The sequence below is a fragment of the Oreochromis aureus genome, linkage group 11 (assembly GCF_013358895.1).
Source record: "Oreochromis aureus strain Israel breed Guangdong linkage group 11, ZZ_aureus, whole genome shotgun sequence".
Lineage (NCBI taxonomy): Eukaryota > Metazoa > Chordata > Actinopteri > Cichliformes > Cichlidae > Oreochromis > Oreochromis aureus.
In genome coordinates, this window is record NC_052952.1 from 37,057,020 (window position 1) to 37,077,096 (window position 20,077).

The 20,077-nt window shown below is 44.0% G+C and overlaps 2 protein-coding genes across 2 annotated transcripts; one reads left to right on the forward strand and one right to left on the reverse strand.

The window, feature by feature from the left end:
• Window positions 1-1,105: 1,105 nt before the first annotated feature.
• plin6 (perilipin 6) lies at window positions 1,106-16,968 on the forward strand. The gene is made up of 8 exons (XM_031746466.2): window positions 1,106-1,167; window positions 3,814-3,853; window positions 4,205-4,403; window positions 4,486-4,568; window positions 5,213-5,450; window positions 7,676-7,857; window positions 14,917-15,183; window positions 15,274-16,968. Exons 1-8 carry the CDS (start codon window positions 1,112-1,114, stop codon window positions 15,682-15,684), a joined length of 1,476 nt encoding a protein of 491 aa, XP_031602326.2. The 5' UTR covers window positions 1,106-1,111; the 3' UTR covers window positions 15,685-16,968.
• Window positions 16,969-17,036: 68 nt separating this feature from the next.
• Window positions 17,037-19,648, reverse strand: zgc:171704 (uncharacterized protein LOC100124619 homolog). The gene is made up of 4 exons (XM_031746587.2): window positions 19,546-19,648; window positions 19,282-19,335; window positions 19,077-19,153; window positions 17,037-18,553 (listed from the first exon to the last, which is right to left on the reverse strand). The coding sequence occupies exons 1-4, from the start codon at window positions 19,646-19,648 to the stop codon at window positions 18,143-18,145; spliced, it is 645 nt and encodes a 214-aa protein (XP_031602447.1). The 3' UTR covers window positions 17,037-18,142.
• Between the last annotated feature and the right edge of the window lie 429 nt (window positions 19,649-20,077).

The window sequence follows — 20,077 nt, forward strand, 5'->3', positions numbered from 1 at the left end:
CTGTTTCAAAGTGGCCACACCCCCTTCCGTCTCATTATGTGTGATTACTCCCAGCTGTGCTCTCCTCCTGTGTCTCTTCCCTCGATACTTCCTTGTGTATTTCGGCCTTGTGTTTTCCTCTGTCCGTTGTTGCCTCTCAGGTGCCGTGTTAATGCTGTGCTCCTTGTATCTCCTAGCTCCTCGTGTTGTAGTTTGTTAATTTTGAGTTCTGAGGTTCCAGTTGAAGGTTTTGTTTTCCCTGTTTGTAATGTTAGAGTTTCTGCCACAGCCAATAAAGCGGCCTCCTACTGTTCAACCTTTTGTTTGGGTCCTCATCCTGCCTGCAACACAGCTAAACTGGACAGTATCGGATCGATACTAGCCTGATAGGATCAATACTTCTCTGAGTTCAGCTCGTGGCTCCCGTATATCAGAGAGCAGACGTGTCTGCAAACACCGCTCTGCCCCTCATCGTTACTCTGCTGTGTTTAGTTGTCCTGTGGTCACATGACTCGGTGGCACAGCGACATGTAGGCTGCCAAAGTCTCCGCTAACACCGTCATCTTACATGACAGACCACGAAAAAGAAGAACTTTGTCCCAGAATGAGGAGCACGCTACTAACACTTTGCATTTTAGATGTTTTTAAAAAGGCCTTAGTTTTAGAGGGAGTCTAAACCGTAGACCACACACCAGGGGGCGCTGCAGAAAGAGTTTAATGTCTTTAATTTTACATCTGTTTGAAAGGCTTCGATCAGTTGTTGGTTTATAGTTTCTTCAGCTTTTTATTACCTTAATTCTGAATATTTCCGCTCAGAATTACGTTACAGATGGTGACTTCTATTTCAGGTGGAGCGTTGTGACTACCAGCTGGATTTACAATATTTACATTTTGTGTCGCATTTGTTTCCCTCGGCTCTCAGTTTCCTGTATTTTCCCCCTGAATGACCCTTTTGATTCAGAGGTAATTGATTAGTCAGAGACACATACAGCAGGGCAATGATTCAATTTCACCATTAAAGTCTAAAACCTCAGTGACATCACACCATGCTCCAGCCAATGAGGTTGTTGTTTATTAACCTCAAATCCCAGGAGCGCTCTTTATCTACAGGTTATAAAGTCAGAGTGTCTTCATGATCTTTGTCATCGTGACTCGGCTCAGCTGCTTCATCAACAGTCCTCTAATGGGGTAAGACTCTTCTGTGTGTTTGTATTAAAGAGTTTAGGAGTTAAAACATCAACTCTGTTACTGACGTCTTGTAAAAACTGATGTTTTTACCAGGCACGAGAAGCTTTTCCTGGGTTCGGGACGATCAGTTCAGGACTCTGTGTGAAGTTACCTTTCCCATCTGCGGGAAACAGCAGCTTTAAATGCTGTGTTTTTTATTTATTGGCTTTGAATTCTCCCATTTTTTACTTGTTCTGTTCTTATACCAGTGATAATCCTCCCAGTCAGATGTGACTCTGTAGCTGGGAGCTGTTAGGTCAATCGAGCCTAATACATCTTAACATTTTTTAAAAAGGTAGTAGAAAAAAGTCTTCCAGTCAAACATCATCAAGAGTGTTGTTTAACTGTATACATGTGACATATTTGTTAGCACTTTATGTAACAAGCAAGTATAACCAGTGATTCACTGACCTGGATAAAGAAAACCAGCAACTACCTGAATCCACAAGTTCAGATGTGTGCGACAATAATACAGAACAATTTCTGGCAGCTCAGCTTGGGGGGGGGGGCAGTGGTTGTCCACCGTCGGTGGTTTGCTCCCCGGCTGCTCCAGTCTCTGCACAGCAATACAAATTAACATGCTTCACAATTACACAAATAGTGTTTAGAGAAAAAAGTAACAAAATGACCATTTTTTAATCATTTGGAAACAATTTTTTTTATTGTGTGTGAGCATGTATTCATATCTTTGTGGGGACCAAAAACTGATCATTTACTATACTTGAGGGGACCAACAGCCCTAATGGGGACCAGGATCCTGGAAGGCATTTCTACACTCAAAATGTGGTTTTAGTGTCAGGGTTACAATTAGGATATGGTTAGGAAAGCATTATGTCAATTAGAGGTCCCCACAAGATATAAGTACCGAAGTGTGTGTGTGTGTGTATTCAGCCACTTTTATTTTCATATACAATAACACATTTTTGTGTAATAACACTCGTACGTTCTGCATGTCTTACCATTACGATAGAACCAAGTTTATGTTGTGACCACACGCTACCCTTCTGTACGCAGTGCTTCCTTTAAGTTATTTATTTTATACGTATTATTCATTTATTTATATTTTAATTTAATTATTCTATTTTACTTATTTCTTTGTAGTGAAGTAAGAATCTCGTTGCTCAGCGTAACCTGAGCGGTGCTCAGTCTCTTTTTTTCTGAAATGCAAGTAAATAATTGTAACTTTGTGATTTAATCAAAATATGATACAATTTGCTTTTTTCTGCTTTTTGTAAAACGTTATACTTCAAATCAATGATAATTATTTTTTACCATTAAAAATATCACTTTGATTAAAGAGCGTGTGCATACTGCTGGATTACTAGATATAATTATCATTAAAAATTGGTAATCATTGGTAATTATGAACACCTTTAGTTTAGGGCAGATAAAGCTTAGACCCTGACATGAACAGGAACTACCAAAAACACTGATGATTTCTCTGTTGTGATTAATCCAGCGGTGTGCTCCACCTCTTTAATCAACATATTTTTAACACTAATTATCGTTGTTATTCATGCATTTTCAAATTTACAGACATGATTTTAGTTTTTGGATTTTCTGTGTTGTTTTCCTGTCACCTCACTGGGTGTGGCTTCAACACTTGATTTTCATAATTTTATTGTTTTAATCGTAGTTTGAAAAATCTTGGGACAAATTATCTGTAAAATGACTAATTTTATCATACAATTAGAATTTAAAATGGTGCACTGTGTTTTGTTTTACATTGTCCATCACTGATTTTCATTATTTGTGCAGGGTTCGCCTTCTTGGAAACTGAGTTGTGTCGTCTGCGTTCATGAACTACTCATATCACATGTAACCCAACTAATACCTGTGGTCACTGCTTAACTGTGACTTTGGTTTTGTGCATAAAAGCGAAGCTACCAATTTACCGCTCAGTCTACGTCCCCACCCTCACCGATGGTCACGAGCTCTGGGTAGCGACCAAAGGACGAGGTCATGGATACGAGTGATTTTCCTTGGAAAAGCGTCGGCCTCTTTCTTAGAGATGGGGTCAGGAGTTCGGCAGAATATGGATGGATGGATGATTTCAAATGATCCCAGTCTGAATTGTGGGATTATTATAATATTTCCACTTCATCCATGTTAAGTAGTTTAAATAGACGTTGCTCAAACTCAAAAACAACAAGCAAATAAAGAAAAAGTCAAAAAAGTTCTCTCATGCAGAAAACTGTAAAATACTGATTCAGTGTCTGAAACACAAAGTTTATCTTGGTGGAATCGTTTTCCTCGTGATGTTTTTAGGTGACTTATTGAAGGTGCTTTCCGTTTTCTACAGAGACGACTTGAAAAGCTAAAACTCAGATGATGTAAACTTAAGATTGTTTTCTCCCTGTAAAGTCTTCACGCCGTTTCTCTGCGCTCTCGTTTTAAAGACAGGCCTTTGTGCTGCGTCTGAGCCGCTGTGTGCTCGGCGGCTGGAGCGGATGGTGCGGCGAAAAACCGATTTTCATGCTGGCTTTGGTCGAACAGTCGTGAGCTTTGTGGAGGCTCGGCAGCTGACTGCCTCATGCTGATGTGAAGGTTGAACTCTGGAGTCGTGGAGGCGAGTCTGATCTGTGACCTCTGTTTGTGTTTTCTCAGATTTGGCGAAAGAGAAATGTCATCTCATCCAGATCATGAGGTGAGCTAAGAGCGAACATACTTAGGCTTCACCCAAACGTTTCTCCAGCTCCTCCACAGAAGAGGAGGACGTGATTAGATCTGTGAAAACACGAGTAACAAATAATGAAATACAGAATGAACGGGAATAAAAAAACAACGTAATCTGTGTTTGTATTGATATACAAGTATGTGAATAAGTATTTGTGAGGTGGAGGTGGGCTCACTGGTGTGTTTAAGATCATTGTCCTGCTTCATAACCTGAGTAAGCTTTAGCTCCAGTGCCCAAATATTCCAGTATTCCCAGTTCCAGCTTTAAAAACCCCCATTGTAGTCCTGATGAGGTGTGACGGTTTTCCTCCTCGTGTTTCAGACCAATGCCGTCCTGAGAGCTTCCCATCTGCCTCTGGTTCACTCAGCGTTACAGATGGTGACTTCCATGTACTCCGGGGTCAAAGGTCGCTACCGTCTGCTGGGTCTGATGGGAGGAATGGCCGAGGTCGGAGTTCGCAGCTTTTCCCAAGAGGCCATGAGACGAGCCACGCCCCTCCTGCAGAGTTTGGAGCCACAGAGTACGTGACAGCACTGCTGACACTTCATCCCACGTAATCACGTTTCACTGCCTCTGAATCGTGTTTGTCTTGTTCTCTGCAGTCGAAGTTGCCAACAGTTTTGCTCTCGTTGGTCTTGATCACCTGGAGAAAAACTATCCAATCCTGAACCAGTCAACAGACGAGGTCATTCTGCTTTGATATCTGCTACAGATGTGATTTTTGTGTTGTGGTCATGTCACAAAGTTTTCTTTGCACCGCTGCCAGTTAAGGTAACACGGTGAATTTCTGCACTAGAGTACGAGCGAGCAGCCAGGCTGTCGAAACAACAGGATCCAACAGAAGAACAGGGTCAGCTCCAAAAATATCAGCATTGTTTTAAAAGGCTATACACCAGTCATTCAAAATCGTTAACTTTATGTAAAATTAAAGTAATAAATGTAGTTTTTCTAACCAGCTTAAAGTCCTTCAGACATCACCCAAAGGATTCAGGATTCTAGAACAGGACACCTGGGGGCAGAAATCACCTGGAGAAAGTCTCTGGGCACTTCCTGCTCAGCAGCTGACTGAGGAGGTGGTGGAATCCAAACCTGGAGCTAAAACAGATTCATCAGGCCCAAACAGGACTGTGTGTAAAGTTGCTCACATGCTTCAGCTGCCTCCAGGTGGTCGTTATCAGTTTGCTCTCCTCCAACATTTGCGGTCTCTCTGAGCTTGTTAAAGGCTTAATGTGCAAAGATGACTCTTAAAAAACAGTTTAAAATGACAGGGAAGGCTGCTGCCTGATGTTACAGGGACTGTAAATCGCTGTAAATCCCTGCCTCTGTCAGGTTATGAATCACCTGAAGGACGCCTTCTTCCTGACCCTGGATGACGTGCAGCTGTGGGTGGTGGACGGCCTGGACGCAGCTCTGGATCAGCTGGAGCGTCTGGCTGACGTAGGTCGGGTGACTGTGCAGCAGCTGCAGAACACTCAGGTGGGCCAGGCCGCCATGTCGGGACTTGATGAAGTGCTGAGTCGCCTGGAGGATGCCACCGCCTACTACCTGCCCCTCCCACCCACACTGCGTGAGTATGGGAGGGGTTGTAGTGCTCTTTGGCAAAGCAGCTCTTTTTCTGCAAGTCTGAGAGACTTTTGCCGCAGCTAATGTTGCCTCACCTGTAGGGATGGGTATCGAAACCCGGTTCTTGTTGAGAACCGGTTCTCAACAAGAACCGGTTCCCACGGTTTCAATTCCTTGGAATCGTTTGCCATTTTTGCAAACGATTCCCGTATTGATTCCAGTCGCCCCAAATGACGTCACCATGTTGCGGAGCGTCATTTACCTGGCAGGGCGCCTAAGCGGCTCAAACGCTCAAAAGTTTGGTTATACTTTATGAGAACGGATGACAACAGGGCAACTTGCAATACTTGCAAAGTAGATATTTCATTTAAAGGAGGAAACAATACGAATATGCAAAAGCATTTGCTCACAAACACGCGATGACCTTAAATGAATGTCGTGTTTTTAATTCCGCTCCGGACTCGTGAATCTCAACCCAGCAGCAGCAGCGGTAACGTTTTGTCAGGAGTTTTCCTGTATTGCAACTCAGGTCGGAATAAAAACGCTCAGACAGGTTTAACGTGTACACGGGTGAGACTCAGGGAGACTCGCACCGTGCAATAGTTGTCAGCCTTTTTATTCATAGCATTCTCAGAGACGTACAGGAAGAGATAAAATAGAACTGTGCAGGCTTCCTGTTGAGTCTGCACTTCCCCATTTAGGAGTCTGCAGAGAGTGTGACTTCCCCATTTAAGCTTAATACTGAAAGAGCAAACATATTTAGATAAAGAAACGTACTTTTAAGCACAACATAATAAAAATCCCAAAATCCTAAAAAATCTCTTAACACGTTTGCACGTCATCTCCCGTTAATGCGGCAGGTAAATAATCAGCTAACAGTGCATATTATGTTAGCGCGATCTGCCTTATTACAAAACCTGCCATTACTGTGCATTTAGGTGACCATGATGAGAGAGACAGAGTCTGGCTGGCAGTTCTCGCTGCAGTCTACCGGCAGCGTCTCCTTTCAGGCCAGGATAGACGAATGTCACCGAGCAGTGACTAAGTTTGTGGTCAAAGCCTTGCACCGATTTTCCGTAAGTGAATGTGTTTAATTGTAGGCAGGGACATTACTGGATATTCTTGTGTAATTGCTACAGAATAATTTATGTTATACTTTGTTTTTGCTACAGAAGAATATTTATTTTATTATTTTACATTTACAATTTTTTCCCCGGGGACCCTGTGACACCCCATTGAAGAGCCGTAGGCTGTGGATCTCTTAAGATCTCACTGTTGGGTTTGTAAGGCCATGTTACTCCTAAATTTCTATCTTGTTCAAAGAGAAGATATAAAACAGTTCTAAGCTAATCAACCTTAGTGTTCTCCTTTTTAAAAAAGAATCGATAAAGAATCGAATCGTTAAACAGAATCGAAAATGGAATCGGAATCGTGAGAATCTTATCAATACCCATCCCTACTCACTTGTAGTTATCGTGTCATCACAGAGAAATGCATCACTGCAGCTCACACTTCAGACTGGATTATGGAAATGAAACGTGTGTGTGAGCGTGTATTCAAATCTTTGTAGGGACCAAAATCCCCACAAGTTTGAGGGCATTTTTGAGACTCAAATTGTGGTTTTAGACTCAGGGTTACAATGAGGTTATGGTTAGGGTGAGGGGCTGGGGAAAGCATTATGTCAATTAGATGTCCCCACAAGATAGGAATACCCGACACTGTGTGGGGGGGACATTTTTCTGCTGAATTCAACCAGCAGAGGGAGCCGAAGCTCTGCTGACTCCCCAAACTGATGCTGGTGAACTTCAGCTCTTTATGCTGATAACAGCCAACGAACCAATCAGAGACCAGAGTCCTCAGTGTCACATGGTGACGCTGAAGGTGACAGGATCAAAACTTCACTTCATGTGACATTTCTGTACTGAGTGAGTGTGTTTAACGTTTGTCTTTATATCTACGTGAGGCCCGGTTTGAGTTTGTTTCATGGGGAAAAGCTTTTTTAAAATCTTCTTATTGTAGATCAGGGGCATCAAATGCAAAGGTCACACCAGGAAATGAGACCAGACATGAAGTTTCTGAACATGCTTTAATGTCATGTGAAATGCACGTCCTGCCCAGACTTCAGTTCAGCTTGAGTTCTGACAAACGTTTGTTTTAATGGCTGCTTGCTGTAACCTTCCTTTATGAATACAAAGCCTTCTGCTTCTGAACGTCTCTGCCGTCCATCAGGTCAGGAATGGGAGCTGAGGGTGCAGCAGTACGAGAGTGAAGACAACGGCGATGAGCCCAGTATGTGGACGAGGGTCCGCAGCCTCCTGCTGACTCTCAGCCTGCAGCTTTATCACCGCCTGATGAAGATCAGAGAGCAGCTGCAGAGAGTCGTCAGGACCATGGGAGACGCTGCCGACAAGGTGAGAGGAAACCGAACTCCTGCAGAACTCGGCGTGTGACGTTTGACATGAACGGAAACATGACGGAGTTGTGGGATTTGTTCAGGCGACCTGAATGCCAGTGAGAGAGGAAATCAGATGATCCTTTTTTCATTGAAAGGTCCGGAAGAACTGGGATCTAATCCACATAAACCTAAAAACTGACATAAAATTTAGAAGAGGAACCCAATCTAATCTAAACTACATCTAAACATGTTGGAGTATCTCAACAGCGCCCCCAACGAAATGGGAAGTCCAGAGAGTGTGAGTTCTTAGAAATTCTTTCACATACCCAGCAGACATTCTCGTGTGGGCCCATTTCTGGGAGCTGTGGGTGAACTGTGGGCCTGTGTGGCCGGGAAAAACCCACACTTATCCCTCACTGACCCGAGTGGTTGTGCCCACAGCAACTTTGTCTTTTGGGGCCTCAAAAAGGGGCTTCTGTGGGCACACTACTACACTGATGTACCCCACCAGGATGTGGTACCATGTGGGACGGTTCACAATGCCCCATCGTGGTCTCGAAGGGGGAATGTTTGCTGGGTGCATGGCTCCATGGAGCTGACCGACCCGACCGCTTGGTCATTTAAACATTTAAAACGTCTCTCCACAACAACAAAAAAGCAAAAATATATAAAACTGTATAAAAATAAAGACGGACTATTTTCAGGTTGAAAGACACAATATCCCAGTAAATTTCTGCTCTCTCTCTTTGTACCAGTGTTATCACACCTCTCTCGCCCATCTGTTGTGACGTTTCCTCTGACTCCATGAGTCCACGTCTGCTCCACGTCTCCCCCGTCACCATCACATGCGTTGGCATCCGCTTTGTGGTCGCGGACGTCAGAATAAGGACGTGTCAGCTGACGGAGTATCTGCAGGTCTCAGATTCACACCATGTAATCTGATTCATATCCAGTAATTTTATTAAGACCTGAACTTTAATCATTTATTTATTCTTTAATCTTTTTGTATCAGGCTGAGTTTGGGCCGCAGATAAAACTATAAAAATTTAGACGTAGCTTCCAGGTCCTTTCTTCTGACTAATGACCAACAGGGGGCGATATCTATGGTCTCCTAGCTTCTCTGGGCTCGGTCGTGTATTTCACATGATACTGAATAAAACTTTTAGTCAGTTTTGTAAACATTGCTTATTTTAAGACTCACAAAGGAGGATTATCTAACAACAACAACAACCATCAACTGACCAAAACACCACGAAGGCGATGATGAAAAAACTCATCACAAGGTTTCAAAACAGGACTTCAGGATATTGGGGCTGATGTCAGCAGAGGAATTAAAACTTTGAAACCTTTTCTGACAATGACGATGATAATAAGTATCTGTCAGTCACACTTTTCAGGTTTTTACTTTATTTTGTCACCTGTCTTTATGTTTGAATGTGAGGGAACTGACTGTGTACCAGTGTCACAGTTTAAAAATACAAACAAAAGTCCTCATAAATATGACCAGCACATGATGAAAATATGTCCACGTGGGCCAAACTAAACTGCGCGTTTCTGCTGAGGATCCAGTGTCCAGAGATAGTTTGAGTCCAGTGTGTTCTGATTTTGTTTGTTAATGTTAGTTTCAGTTATTTAAAGCAGCAGCTTTTAGTTTTCTGTGTTATTTTTAGTAGCGTTCACCTTTGACTCGTGCTCCTCAGTTTATCCTAAAAACCCACACGTTTCCCCTCCCAGCAGCTTTTATGACTCTCAGACTGGGACCAGCATTTATCGCTGAGAGGCGGCAGCAGCAGGCTGTTCCCTAAAGCAAACGTTTCTGTCATTTTCACCATGATAGAAATCTTCTGCCGTCCAGAACTAACAAACAGACGAGGAGACGTGAAGCAGCTGCTGTAAGAGGAGTGGTCTCGTTTATCTATCTCTGTGAGGACCAGTTGTTTAAAAATGAAAGCAAATTAGGACAGAGCCTTACACACAGGTCTGTCTGAGGGTTCAGAGGTCAGACACTCGATGTTTAGGATACGGGACCAGAAATTTGATCCAATAAACTGAAGAAACATGATCCAGAACTGACTGTACAAACCAATAAAACCATCCCAGAAGCTATGGGATGGTTGCTGCAAATGCAACCTGCATGAAAACTGCACCTAAAATGGGATGTAAGACATTAACAAACACCTCATGCATGCCTGACAAGTAGCAGAAATGTTCTGACTTAGGAAGCGTGGAACATTTTGGCCAGTTTGTCCAGAAAGTCCTAAAAAGGAGCACAAAGACACCTGAAAAACAGTCCTACAAACTCCTGAGAAATATAAAATGTCAGACAGGATAAGAGCTCCAGGATGTTTGTCAGACACCTACATGTGCGCTCACTACACCCGCGAATGAAATCAAACCAGAACCACGTGAGCCGATCAAAATCCCAAAAAACTGTCAGATACCAGACGACTAAAAAAGTTCTTTAAAAAGTGCCAAAATAATTATTTTCTAAAGCTTTAAAAAATCCATAAGAGTGAGTGTGTGTGTGTGTGTGTGTGTGTGTGTGTGTGTGTGTGTGTGTGTGTGTGTGCGACAGAGAGAGAGAGAGAGAGAGAGAGTCCTCACAAGGACTGAAGTCCGTGTGTGTGTGTGTTGGCAGCAGCTACGTGACTGGACACACGAGTCGTTTCTTCGTCCTGCACATCTCTCTCTCACACACACACACACACACACACACACACACACACACACACACACACACACACACACACACACACACGGGCGGTTCAGTCCAATCAGACTCGGTTTGATCGATTACAGATTCACGTCGTTATGTAAGCAGATAAATTGAAAAACGAATGACTTCATGTTTTAAACGTGACTCAACACTGAAACATTACTGAATGAAGCCAATGGCAGGAAGCTCCAGCTGGGTCCTGGTTGGTGCAGGTGTTGCAGGCACACCTGTATTCACAGCGCTGCAATGACAACAGGAAACAGCTGATAAAGACATCTCCAAGGTCACTTTCACTTTGGCCTCCGGGCCTCACATGTAAATGTTCTTTTAGGGTGTGGATGAGAACAGAAAATAAATATCAGCGCGTCGGTTTAGATGTTCTGCTGTTAAAAAAACCCCATAAATGTTCTCTGAGGAGCGAGGGATGGATTTAAACGGCACACAGACGGGAGTGTCCTGCCTTCAGGAAAATGAGCTCCATTAAAGATAAATGGATGTGCTTCCTCAGCAGACGGCTGTAATCTAAGCTCGCTGCCTACGTGCCGCGTGGAGCGTCTGAGCTGATGCGGCGATAACGGCCGAGTGTGGTCTGCTCAGACTCACGGCCTCGTTTTTTTAAACATCATACAGATACAGATCTACATCATGATATCCACAGCTCAGCCTCTGTGCATTTATCTGTGGATGATCTATAGACTAACTGTATTTCACAGTAACAACATGTTACTTTATGCTCTCACTGAGAAACACTCATTATACTACATTCAGTGTTCGTACAGTAGCAGGAGAGTTTAAATCACACAGTGATTCAAGTGCAGACTGTCAGCGTCACTTCAAGGGGTTTAAAAAGAAATTAGCATGAATTGTTCAGGACTTTCATCCATTTTTATGCACAATAACTGGACAGACTAACATAATTTTAATTATAAGGACTGGTTTAAATACTTTACTTTAATACTAGTCAGTCTGAACTGTGTGAGGCACCTGCAGCCATTCATGCCCACGCCATCACGCTGCCTCCACCATGTTTGACAGCTGGTGTCTGCTCCTGCTTTTCCCATCATTCAGCTCCAACTTCATCTTGGTTTCTGTGCCGGCTTTTTTTCCTGGCTAATCCAAGTTTTCCTAAGCCTGGTCTGGCCTTCTTGTTCTTCAGTGGAGTGCAGCTTGTTGTAAACTCTGTATTTCCACTCGTGTGTCTTGATTCAGACCTCATGGACGGTGTTCTTCACTCGCTCCCATGCTGCGCAGAGGTTTTCGTAAACAAGGGAAGAATTCTGCACCATGATTTGTCTCCTGTGTGTTTCAGACTTGTCAGTGTTGCTGATCCCGTTGGTGGATTCCTTCTTTTTAAGACTTTTTAAGCAGTGTGTGGATTTTTGCTGTTCTTTCTGTTGGTTTGATTTTGGTTTTTCATCGTAGTGATGGCCACCTTCACTTGTATTGTCAAAAGCTTCAACTGCCTGTCAGTCAATTGTTTAAGTACCTTTAAACTCTGGAGTTTAGATCATCCCTAAACCATTAATGCAATTTTTTCTTTAATGCAAATGAAAAATTTGCACTCCAAACACATCTTAATAGTTTAAAACCCACAGAGTGTGTGTGTGTGTGTGTATTCATATCTTTGTGGGGACCCAAATCCCAGTCCCCACAAGTTTGAAGGCATTTTTCAGACTCAAAATGTGGTTTTAGAGTCAGGGTTACAGTTGGGTCATGGTCAGGGTAAGGGGCTTGGGAAAGGTTTTGGTGCAGCCTTTTGAACTGAAGCGTTGTGACTGACTGCATGCAGTAGTCAGGAGTGAAGTTAGTCAAAGCCAGAAAAAAACGATAAAACAAGTTTGAAGCCCTAAAATCTTTCAGCTCTTTGAGTTTTAATGTGTCTTTTATCAAAAGCGTCTTTGGTGTGAGGAAACACTGAACTCTATCCTTTCCTCTGTGAAACACGAAAGGCTTCTTTGGTGTTTTTACTTCACAAGTGAGCAGTTTGTTTCTTCTTGCTGGTGTCTGAGCGTCCTGTGAAAGGCACGTCGCAGCGACCCCGGGAAAGCCTCTCATCTCCTCCACAGTGTGACTTCTGGAAGCACAGGCTGGTCACATTTCTGAGGCTCGGCTGTGGGTGCAGCCATCCTGTTTCATTCAGACTAATGAGGACGTGTCGCTGCAGGTGAGCTGGTCAACATGTTGTTGTGTCAGCAGCAATCAGCCGCCTCATTAGCCTGTCGCTGTGCGTTTCACCGTGTGAGTGTGCGCTCACGTGTTCAAGTGGCTGTTTGTCAGCAGCACAGAAGGTCACGGCCCGCTGTCTCAGTTTGACCCAAATACCCGAACCCCCAAATTTCCCAGGAGAGACCTGAGAACATTTTGTATTCGGAGAGAAAAACAACAACAGCAGTCTCTGCGTAAATATCTCGTTACACATCCTGGCTTGTCTCTGATTGGTCGGCTGATGCTTGGTCAGTTGTCACTCCAGTAAACAGGACCAAAGACTGGGAGCAGTGACCAGTTAATCGAATAAATTCCAAAATGTTCCTCCTGCTGTTTAATTTTAGTAACGCTTACTTTTCTCCCAACTTTTTTGCTGCGAATACTTTTCATGAAAAAGTAAAATATCTCAGTTTGAACCTTTGATTTGTTTTCAATGTAAAATAAAATATGGGTTTATGAGACGTGCAAATTATTGCATTCATTCTTTGTTTACATTTTGCACAGCATCCCAACTTATCTGCAGTTTGTGTTGTATGATATCAATAGATAAGTTTACTCTTATCTGCAAGTAATGTAATTACATTGGCCCAAATCTAAATTAGAGTTTTGTCTCTCGGTGAGCCCTCAGGGTTTAACCTGCAGACACGAAGTAAATGCAGACGAGGTGAGGAAGAGAAAAAGGGAGCGCAGAAGGAAGGAAGTAGAGAAGAGAAGGTGGCAAGGGAAGTAAGAAAAATGAGAAAGGAAATGATGTTTCACATGAAGGATGATGGGATGGAAGGTTGTCCGTGTGTGCGGCTACTGCAGGTGGGGGGAAATATAGACTGAAACAGTGTGGAGTGAACGTCGGACAGGAAACAATCAGAGCGTCCTGACGTATAATTCCACTTTGATCCTTTTCTTTTTCTTAGTAAGTGATACAGATTGTGGGCTGTGAGCCTTTTTCTCTTTCTGGAGTGAGGCAAACAAACACAATTCCTCAAATTACTGAACTTTCATCCACATAATGCAGTGTTACCACGGGTTTAGAGGCAGGGGAAATAAATAAATGGATGTTTTTATCATCTAAGAGACCAGGTTTGAAGCTGTTGCTCATGGGCCACATTATCTCCCCTGCGTCTTTTTGGCACTGTGATCTTAAAACAAGATATTTTTTATTAGTTTATAGTCTTCAAAAGAAGATTTCAGATGGAGGCGTGGTTAGGCTTTCTTCTAAATACCAGCACAGACTGCAGTCCTTTCAATTTAGTGCTTTTCCTCCACAAAATAAATGCATCACTGATTACATTCGGGGACGTGTGACAGACGGGCCCTGATCTCATTCCTGCTGTTCCTGCCATCTTTGTTCCTGAGCGCTCCCTCCTCACGCGTTGCTTTCTGTGTCCTCACGTGTCGCTCTGCTTCCAGCTGGTACCGGTCCAATTTTTCTCCCCCGTTGTGTCCCAGAAAATTTGCTGTCTCCGTAAACTCTGAGAGGTTTACGGAGAGTTTATGCCAAACAAACGACACAAGTGTCCTGGTTCAGGTTTGGCACTCACTTATTCCAGATCTAATGAGAGTGCAGAAAGCCCTCACTGAACAGTAACACAGTATTTCACTACAAAGATCAGAATTTATCACCGGGTTAAAGGAACTCCATCAAGCTGTTTTGAGCTTTTGTGAACTTTCTTCATAAAAACACCCAAAACTAAATCCTGGAGATCCTCAGGGTTCTGTGATCTGTTCCCAGATGAAGCACATGTTTGATCGACCTTCTCATTCATCCAGGCTTGGAACTGGGACTAGGAGTAGCTCATGACCCCCTGAGGTTGGGTTTGTGTCTCCTCCTGTTCTCAGAATTGTTGAATGTGTTAGCCTTTACACCATGCATAGCTCCACTGCACCTGTCCATGATAGGTCATGTTTATGCTACTAACAGACATGTTTCTGAGTCCATCTTTAACTGTGTTTACTGTAAAACAGCTGTAAGGAATTCTGGTTTCTGTGTCAGAAAAGTTAAAGGAGGCAAAAAGACAGAAGCTGAAAAACAAAGCAGCTAGAGGAGTGAAAAAGTCCTGCCGAATTCTTCCGAGTTCATTCACTATTTGAGTCAGTTTAGTGCTGAAGAGACACAAGATTCATGGATCTTCTAACGACAGCACCTGTTCCCTGCAGGTTGGTCTGCTTCAGGTCCTCAAGTTGTCCAGCGACCTGCTGCAATTCCTGCAGGGCCTCCTGGTGGCGCTGGTGTACCAAGCAGAGGCCCTCAGAGAGGCCTCTCTGAATGCGGTCAGAGTTCGGGCGACCATGTTGGCAGAGCTGCGCGTGGTTCGTCAGGTCCGAGGAGTACCGGTCCAAATCCAGGAGCTGCTTCAAGAGCTGAGGGAAGTAGCCAAGATCATCCTGCAGCTGGTGGTCAACACCACACCACTTTACAACATGGTGAGTGGAAAGGACTGCAACACACCTGAAACACACCTGTAACACACCTGAGACATGTCGGGATTTCCAACTCCACTCCTGTGTTTTCAGCTACAGAAGCCATCTCCTCAGGAGGTGGAGGAATTCCTGAACCAAGAGGAGCTTGTATCTGACAACTCGTCTCGTCGCGGCTCGACTAACAGCCTCTTCCTGAAGGCCATGGACGGCCGCCCTCGCCGCCGCCGGAGCCTGCACTCCCGCGCCGCACGAGGCTCCGGTGGTCCTGCGAGCCCCGACCCTCCCAATGGCCGTCGTCGCTCGAGCCTGAAGGAGCCCCAAGCCTCAGAGGTGGAGGGCACGCCCCTCCCTTCCGAAGGCGCCGCCCCTCGACGGCCATCTGCCGCCGAGCTGCTCCTCGCCCCGCTCAAACAGTTCGTCTCCCAGAGCCAGAAGGCCTTCGAGTACCTGACCCCCAACTCCTCCGAAAATGCCGCCAACGATACAGAAACAGCCGACTCCTAAACACCACGCTGAGGTTTGACCCCACCCTCATCCCCCACCGACCGCGACCTTTGACCCCGACCCCCGAGCGATTACAGCCCGCCACCTCAGTCCTGGATGATCAGATGAACCTGCCTCAGCTGCTGCTGGTTTGTGCGTTCATGTTCAGCCGCAGAGCCGTCACCAAATTATCATTTGATCGCTGACGCCTTTCTCGCTGAGGACAGGCGGCAACATGCAAAACCTACAACACGAAGATTTTCTATAGTTTTAGTTCCTCATTAATCTGAAATTTGATCCACTGAGGCCAAATGTGTAGAATCAGCCCAAACAGCCAGATTTACATTGAACAATGTTCGAAGAACATATTTATTATTGTTCATTGTAATGTCATGGATGAAGTGTTTAAAGGCAGGTTTAAGTTCATGTTTTAGTTCATGTTTTCCATACTGCCATATCTTTCAGGAGGTTCTTAAGACAGGAGAAATAAAAATGGGCCCAAGAACGATACGTGTGGGACGCCTCCCAGAAAAACAGTCACATGAACCTAGAGTATCAACCTGCATCAATGTAATTCCAGAGAAAACTCAGTAATTAGGTTTAATTGGGTTTAATGTCGAGCCACAAAGTCCCAAAAAAATCCCTCATCTGTTTCACATTTAGCAGAAAATGTTCTATATTTATTTCACAATTCTTTCCAATATGTTAAATGTATAAATGTATGCTGTTCATAATCTGCTTTGCTTAGTAGAAGAAAAGCCTTTAGCCACATTTCATAACCTTTTTCCAGTCACGAAGTTCATGAGATGTGACTGAAAGCTGTTTGGTTTTTGGGTCAACGTGCAGCTTGGTTATGATTTCATTTTGTGTTTTGCTCCTAATAATCAAGCACTGATGCAAAGTAGTGATGAAGGGTCTGTGTTGTTGGTTGGAGATGTGTGGATGGCTTTGATACCAAGACTTGTTGGGTAGACGAATGTTCACGAAGTTCTGAATTTTATCATCTAAAACAAAGAGAGATGCAGTAGAATCTAGTGAAGGTGATCAGTGGTGGTTGTAAATGTCCAAAATATCGAGCACTTTGAAATATTTCACGTTTAAACCTGTTAGGAAGTGACCATTTTTATTTGGACAGAAATTTGCTGAAACTCATTTAATCTCTTTTAATAAATATAGTTTTGATAATTTAGAAGTTATCATCGGTTTTATGGTTGTCACTCTTTCTGTATGAAACCACTTATGTAAACGATGATCTGAAAGTGTTTCTGACTGAGCAAGTTCAAATAAAAGCTTCGTCAAACCTCAGAGGATCCTACAGTGACTTTGGTTCAGGTTTTAATTTCAGGGGGAAAAAAGTTTCTGTACAACACTGATATGAATAAATAGATTTATTTACAAAAAGATTCATTTTACAGTACAGATAGGTTCTTTTGTTCTCATATATCCCAGATAGCTGTGGTCAGCTGGGACCAGTGACCAGGCGGGCCACAGGAACATGAGAGGTTTGGGGCCTTTTAGGACCGAAACTGCTCGTTCATCCAGGAACTAAAAACAGACAGAACCCAGCGTTCCTGCAGGTCCATGATGGTGTAAGTTTAGTGTCCGGAGAACCTGATAACCTGTTTGAAATCACAGCCAGAAAAAACGCTGATCGTCAGTCAGTGAGCGAGTTCACATCTAAACCAGTTTTTTTTTTATCCAACAGAAACGTAATGAACTGATGAATTAAAAACGTCTGTCTGACATGCAAAACTTTCAAACTACACAAGACGTCCAACATTCCCACCCGGCTGCAGAGTCCTGATGATTTCAGATGTTTCGAGGGGAACTCGCGAATTCGTTGAGTTTAAAATATTTTCTGACAACAATGCAAATGTAGTGCATGTTTGCTACCTTAGCATGCTAAAGACTATACACAAGGCTAACGCTACAGTCCGTGTTTTTGCACGTTTGGTCACAAACCAAAAAATGGAGCACATAATGTTGGCCCTATTATAACACTATTGGTTCGATAGAAAGGTTACCAGAATCTAATCAGAGGAGGTTACATGACTGAAGTCAGTCGGATTCACCCTCTTTGGTGCCAGAAGAGTTCGTCAGCTCATCGGATGGAAGTTCAAACTCCATCCTGTCTGTGGCTAATGGAAACATCAGAGGACCACCTGTGTAATTAGGATTCATCCTCTGAGGAAGACGAACCAAACTTTGCGTCAGTGTCTGATAAGTGCCGACATATTCATCGCCTCTCTGCTAGCTGAGAGCTAACGGTCTTCAGCTCCAGCTGCCCCTCTTTATTCTGAAACAACTTTTCTCTGACCAGCTTTACCGTCGACCTTCCAACAAAGAATCGTTCTCTCAACCTCCTCAGCCCGTCTTGTATCTGACCTTCGACTTCACTCAGGAATCATCTGACAGGAAGTTCTCGCTCTGACGTTATCATCTCATCAGAATTAGCAAAAACAACCTTTGCACGTTGAGTCTACTCTGCCCGTTTCTTTGCAAACACTGCAGACACGCTCCTGACGATTCCTCGGACGCCGGCCATGCTTTTTCTTATAGCTCGAGTTTCTTTCACAAGGTCGACCAGGCGGTGAAAGACCAGCAGGACGCCGTGGTACGTCTCCGCCGCGGACACCTCGAAGAAGCCACAGTGTTGGGACAGGGCGAGTAGCCGTCCCTCCTCGCCAGAGACGCTGCGGTGCCGCTGCAGGTCGCGTTTGTTTGCCACGATGATGATGGGGACAGAGGACGGCTTCCTGCTTCGACGTATCTGCTGCAGCTGCTGCTGGACGACGTCGAAGCTGCTGCGATCACACATGTTGTAGACGAGGATCATCCCGTCAGCCCACTGCAGCTGTTTGTCGCTGATGGAGGAACTCTTCTCTCCGGCCTGTGGAGAAAGCAAACACACAAACTCAAAATTCACGCTCACATCATTATTAACGACCGCGTTAATATGCAAATTTATGCAAAAAGTGTCCCAAACTAATCTGTCGAACTAAACTAACCACACGCTCGATAAAAATGATTGGTCCTGAGTCTGCATTCTGTCTATTGACCATCAGGGTCTATTGGAGACACTTGACCTATGACCTTAGTAAACATTTTCCCCATGTTTATTTTATTAATCATGCTTCCAACAGGAGAAGAAGAGCAGGGTTAGGTTTATCTCAGATTTAAGATGCCCTTTACTCACCATGGATACTGATGTATTCTAACTATTCCTCATAAGCATAACCATGGACGTGTGGTACCCGCTCTATCTTCAGCACTGACGTTTATTATATTTTTCAAATCTGTTTGCTCAGCCACAATTTGGGAACCATACAAGGTGTTTTAATATAAAGGATCACATTTTAGAGAGCTGGAAATGCGCCTGTGTGTGTGTGAGGTGCAGCCAGGTGGAGACCTACCTGTGCATACTGAGAGTCCCAGATGTTGAAGCAGATCTCCTGCCCATCAATTCTGTCGACTCGGCTGTAAACCGACTCTGAAAGAACGAGAGATAAAGCGGAAGCGTGAATAAATATTCGTAGTACTGACAGTGAATAATGATTTCGATCAGTCGGAGCATGTGAACACAGACGTTCTCTCTGACTGAACAGACAGAGCTCTCACCGATGTCGCCGTACTCGCCGATGAATCTCCTGGTGAGAAATCTGACGGTGAGAGCTGCACAGAGAGAAAAGATCATTAGATCAAAGAAAACAATCACTGCAAAGTAAAAACAGAAACCACAGAGCTGCTTTCACTGAGCAACATTTGAGCTAGAAAACTAGAAATGAACTGAAAACACGAGAAGAGAAACAAAGAGGATATTTATAACGAATCAACATAAAAGCCTGAAAAGGTTCTGTAAGCAAACATTTGATCTTTACTCACCGGACTTGCCGACATTGTGAGCTCCGAGCAGCAGGATGTTCACCTCCACCCTCTGCGGGTTTCCCTCCATCGCCTCCATACGACTTTTCTCCTGTACCACCATCAGGAATCAGTTCAGGTTTGCTGACAATGGATGTCAAAGATCTGGAGGCGCCGCTTCAGCTCGCTGGCTTATGTACCCCGTGTGGGCGGAGCTGTGAGTCACAGCCCACAGTCTGACTGCAGCCTGTGGTTGGTGGAGGGTCTTATCTGGAGTCTTATTACAGCAGTAACGAGGCAGATATGGAGGCTGATATGAGCATCTTTGTGTACGTGCTTGTGTCAGTGTCTTTTTGAGGGCATTTGAGGGCTTTCAGTAATTGTGGGAACATTTTAGGACATTTTTGCACCACTCTGCACTGGTTGGTGGGGGTGGGAGTGGGGTGGTGGTGATATACTGTTTTGAAGTGAGGGGACATGGAGGACGTGTCTCTATCTCATTTTTCAGTTATTGGGACATTTTTGCATCCTGTGAACATCTGCAGGGATTTGT

What these genes read in the sequence shown, in the direction of transcription:
- zgc:171704 (XM_031746587.2), bottom strand. Translation starts at nt 19,648, where the DNA reads ATGGTGGTACAGGAGAAAAGTCGTATGGAGGCGATGGAGGGAAACCCG. An exon ending in TCACAATGTCGGCAAGTCCG is followed by an intron (nt 19,336 to 19,545) that starts GTGAGTAAAGAT and finishes CTCTCTGTGCAG; the next exon opens with CTCTCACCGTCAGATTTCTC. An exon ending in GGGACTCTCAGTATGCACAG is followed by an intron (nt 18,554 to 19,076) that starts GTAGGTCTCCAC and finishes CTTTCTCCACAG; the next exon opens with GCCGGAGAGAAGAGTTCCTC.
- plin6 (XM_031746466.2), top strand. Translation starts at nt 1,112, where the DNA reads ATGATCTTTGTCATCGTGACTCGGCTCAGCTGCTTCATCAACAGTCCT. An exon ending in ATCAACAGTCCTCTAATGGG is followed by an intron (nt 1,168 to 3,813) that starts GTAAGACTCTTC and finishes GTGTTTTCTCAG; the next exon opens with ATTTGGCGAAAGAGAAATGT. An exon ending in CCACACCACTTTACAACATG is followed by an intron (nt 15,184 to 15,273) that starts GTGAGTGGAAAG and finishes CTGTGTTTTCAG; the next exon opens with CTACAGAAGCCATCTCCTCA.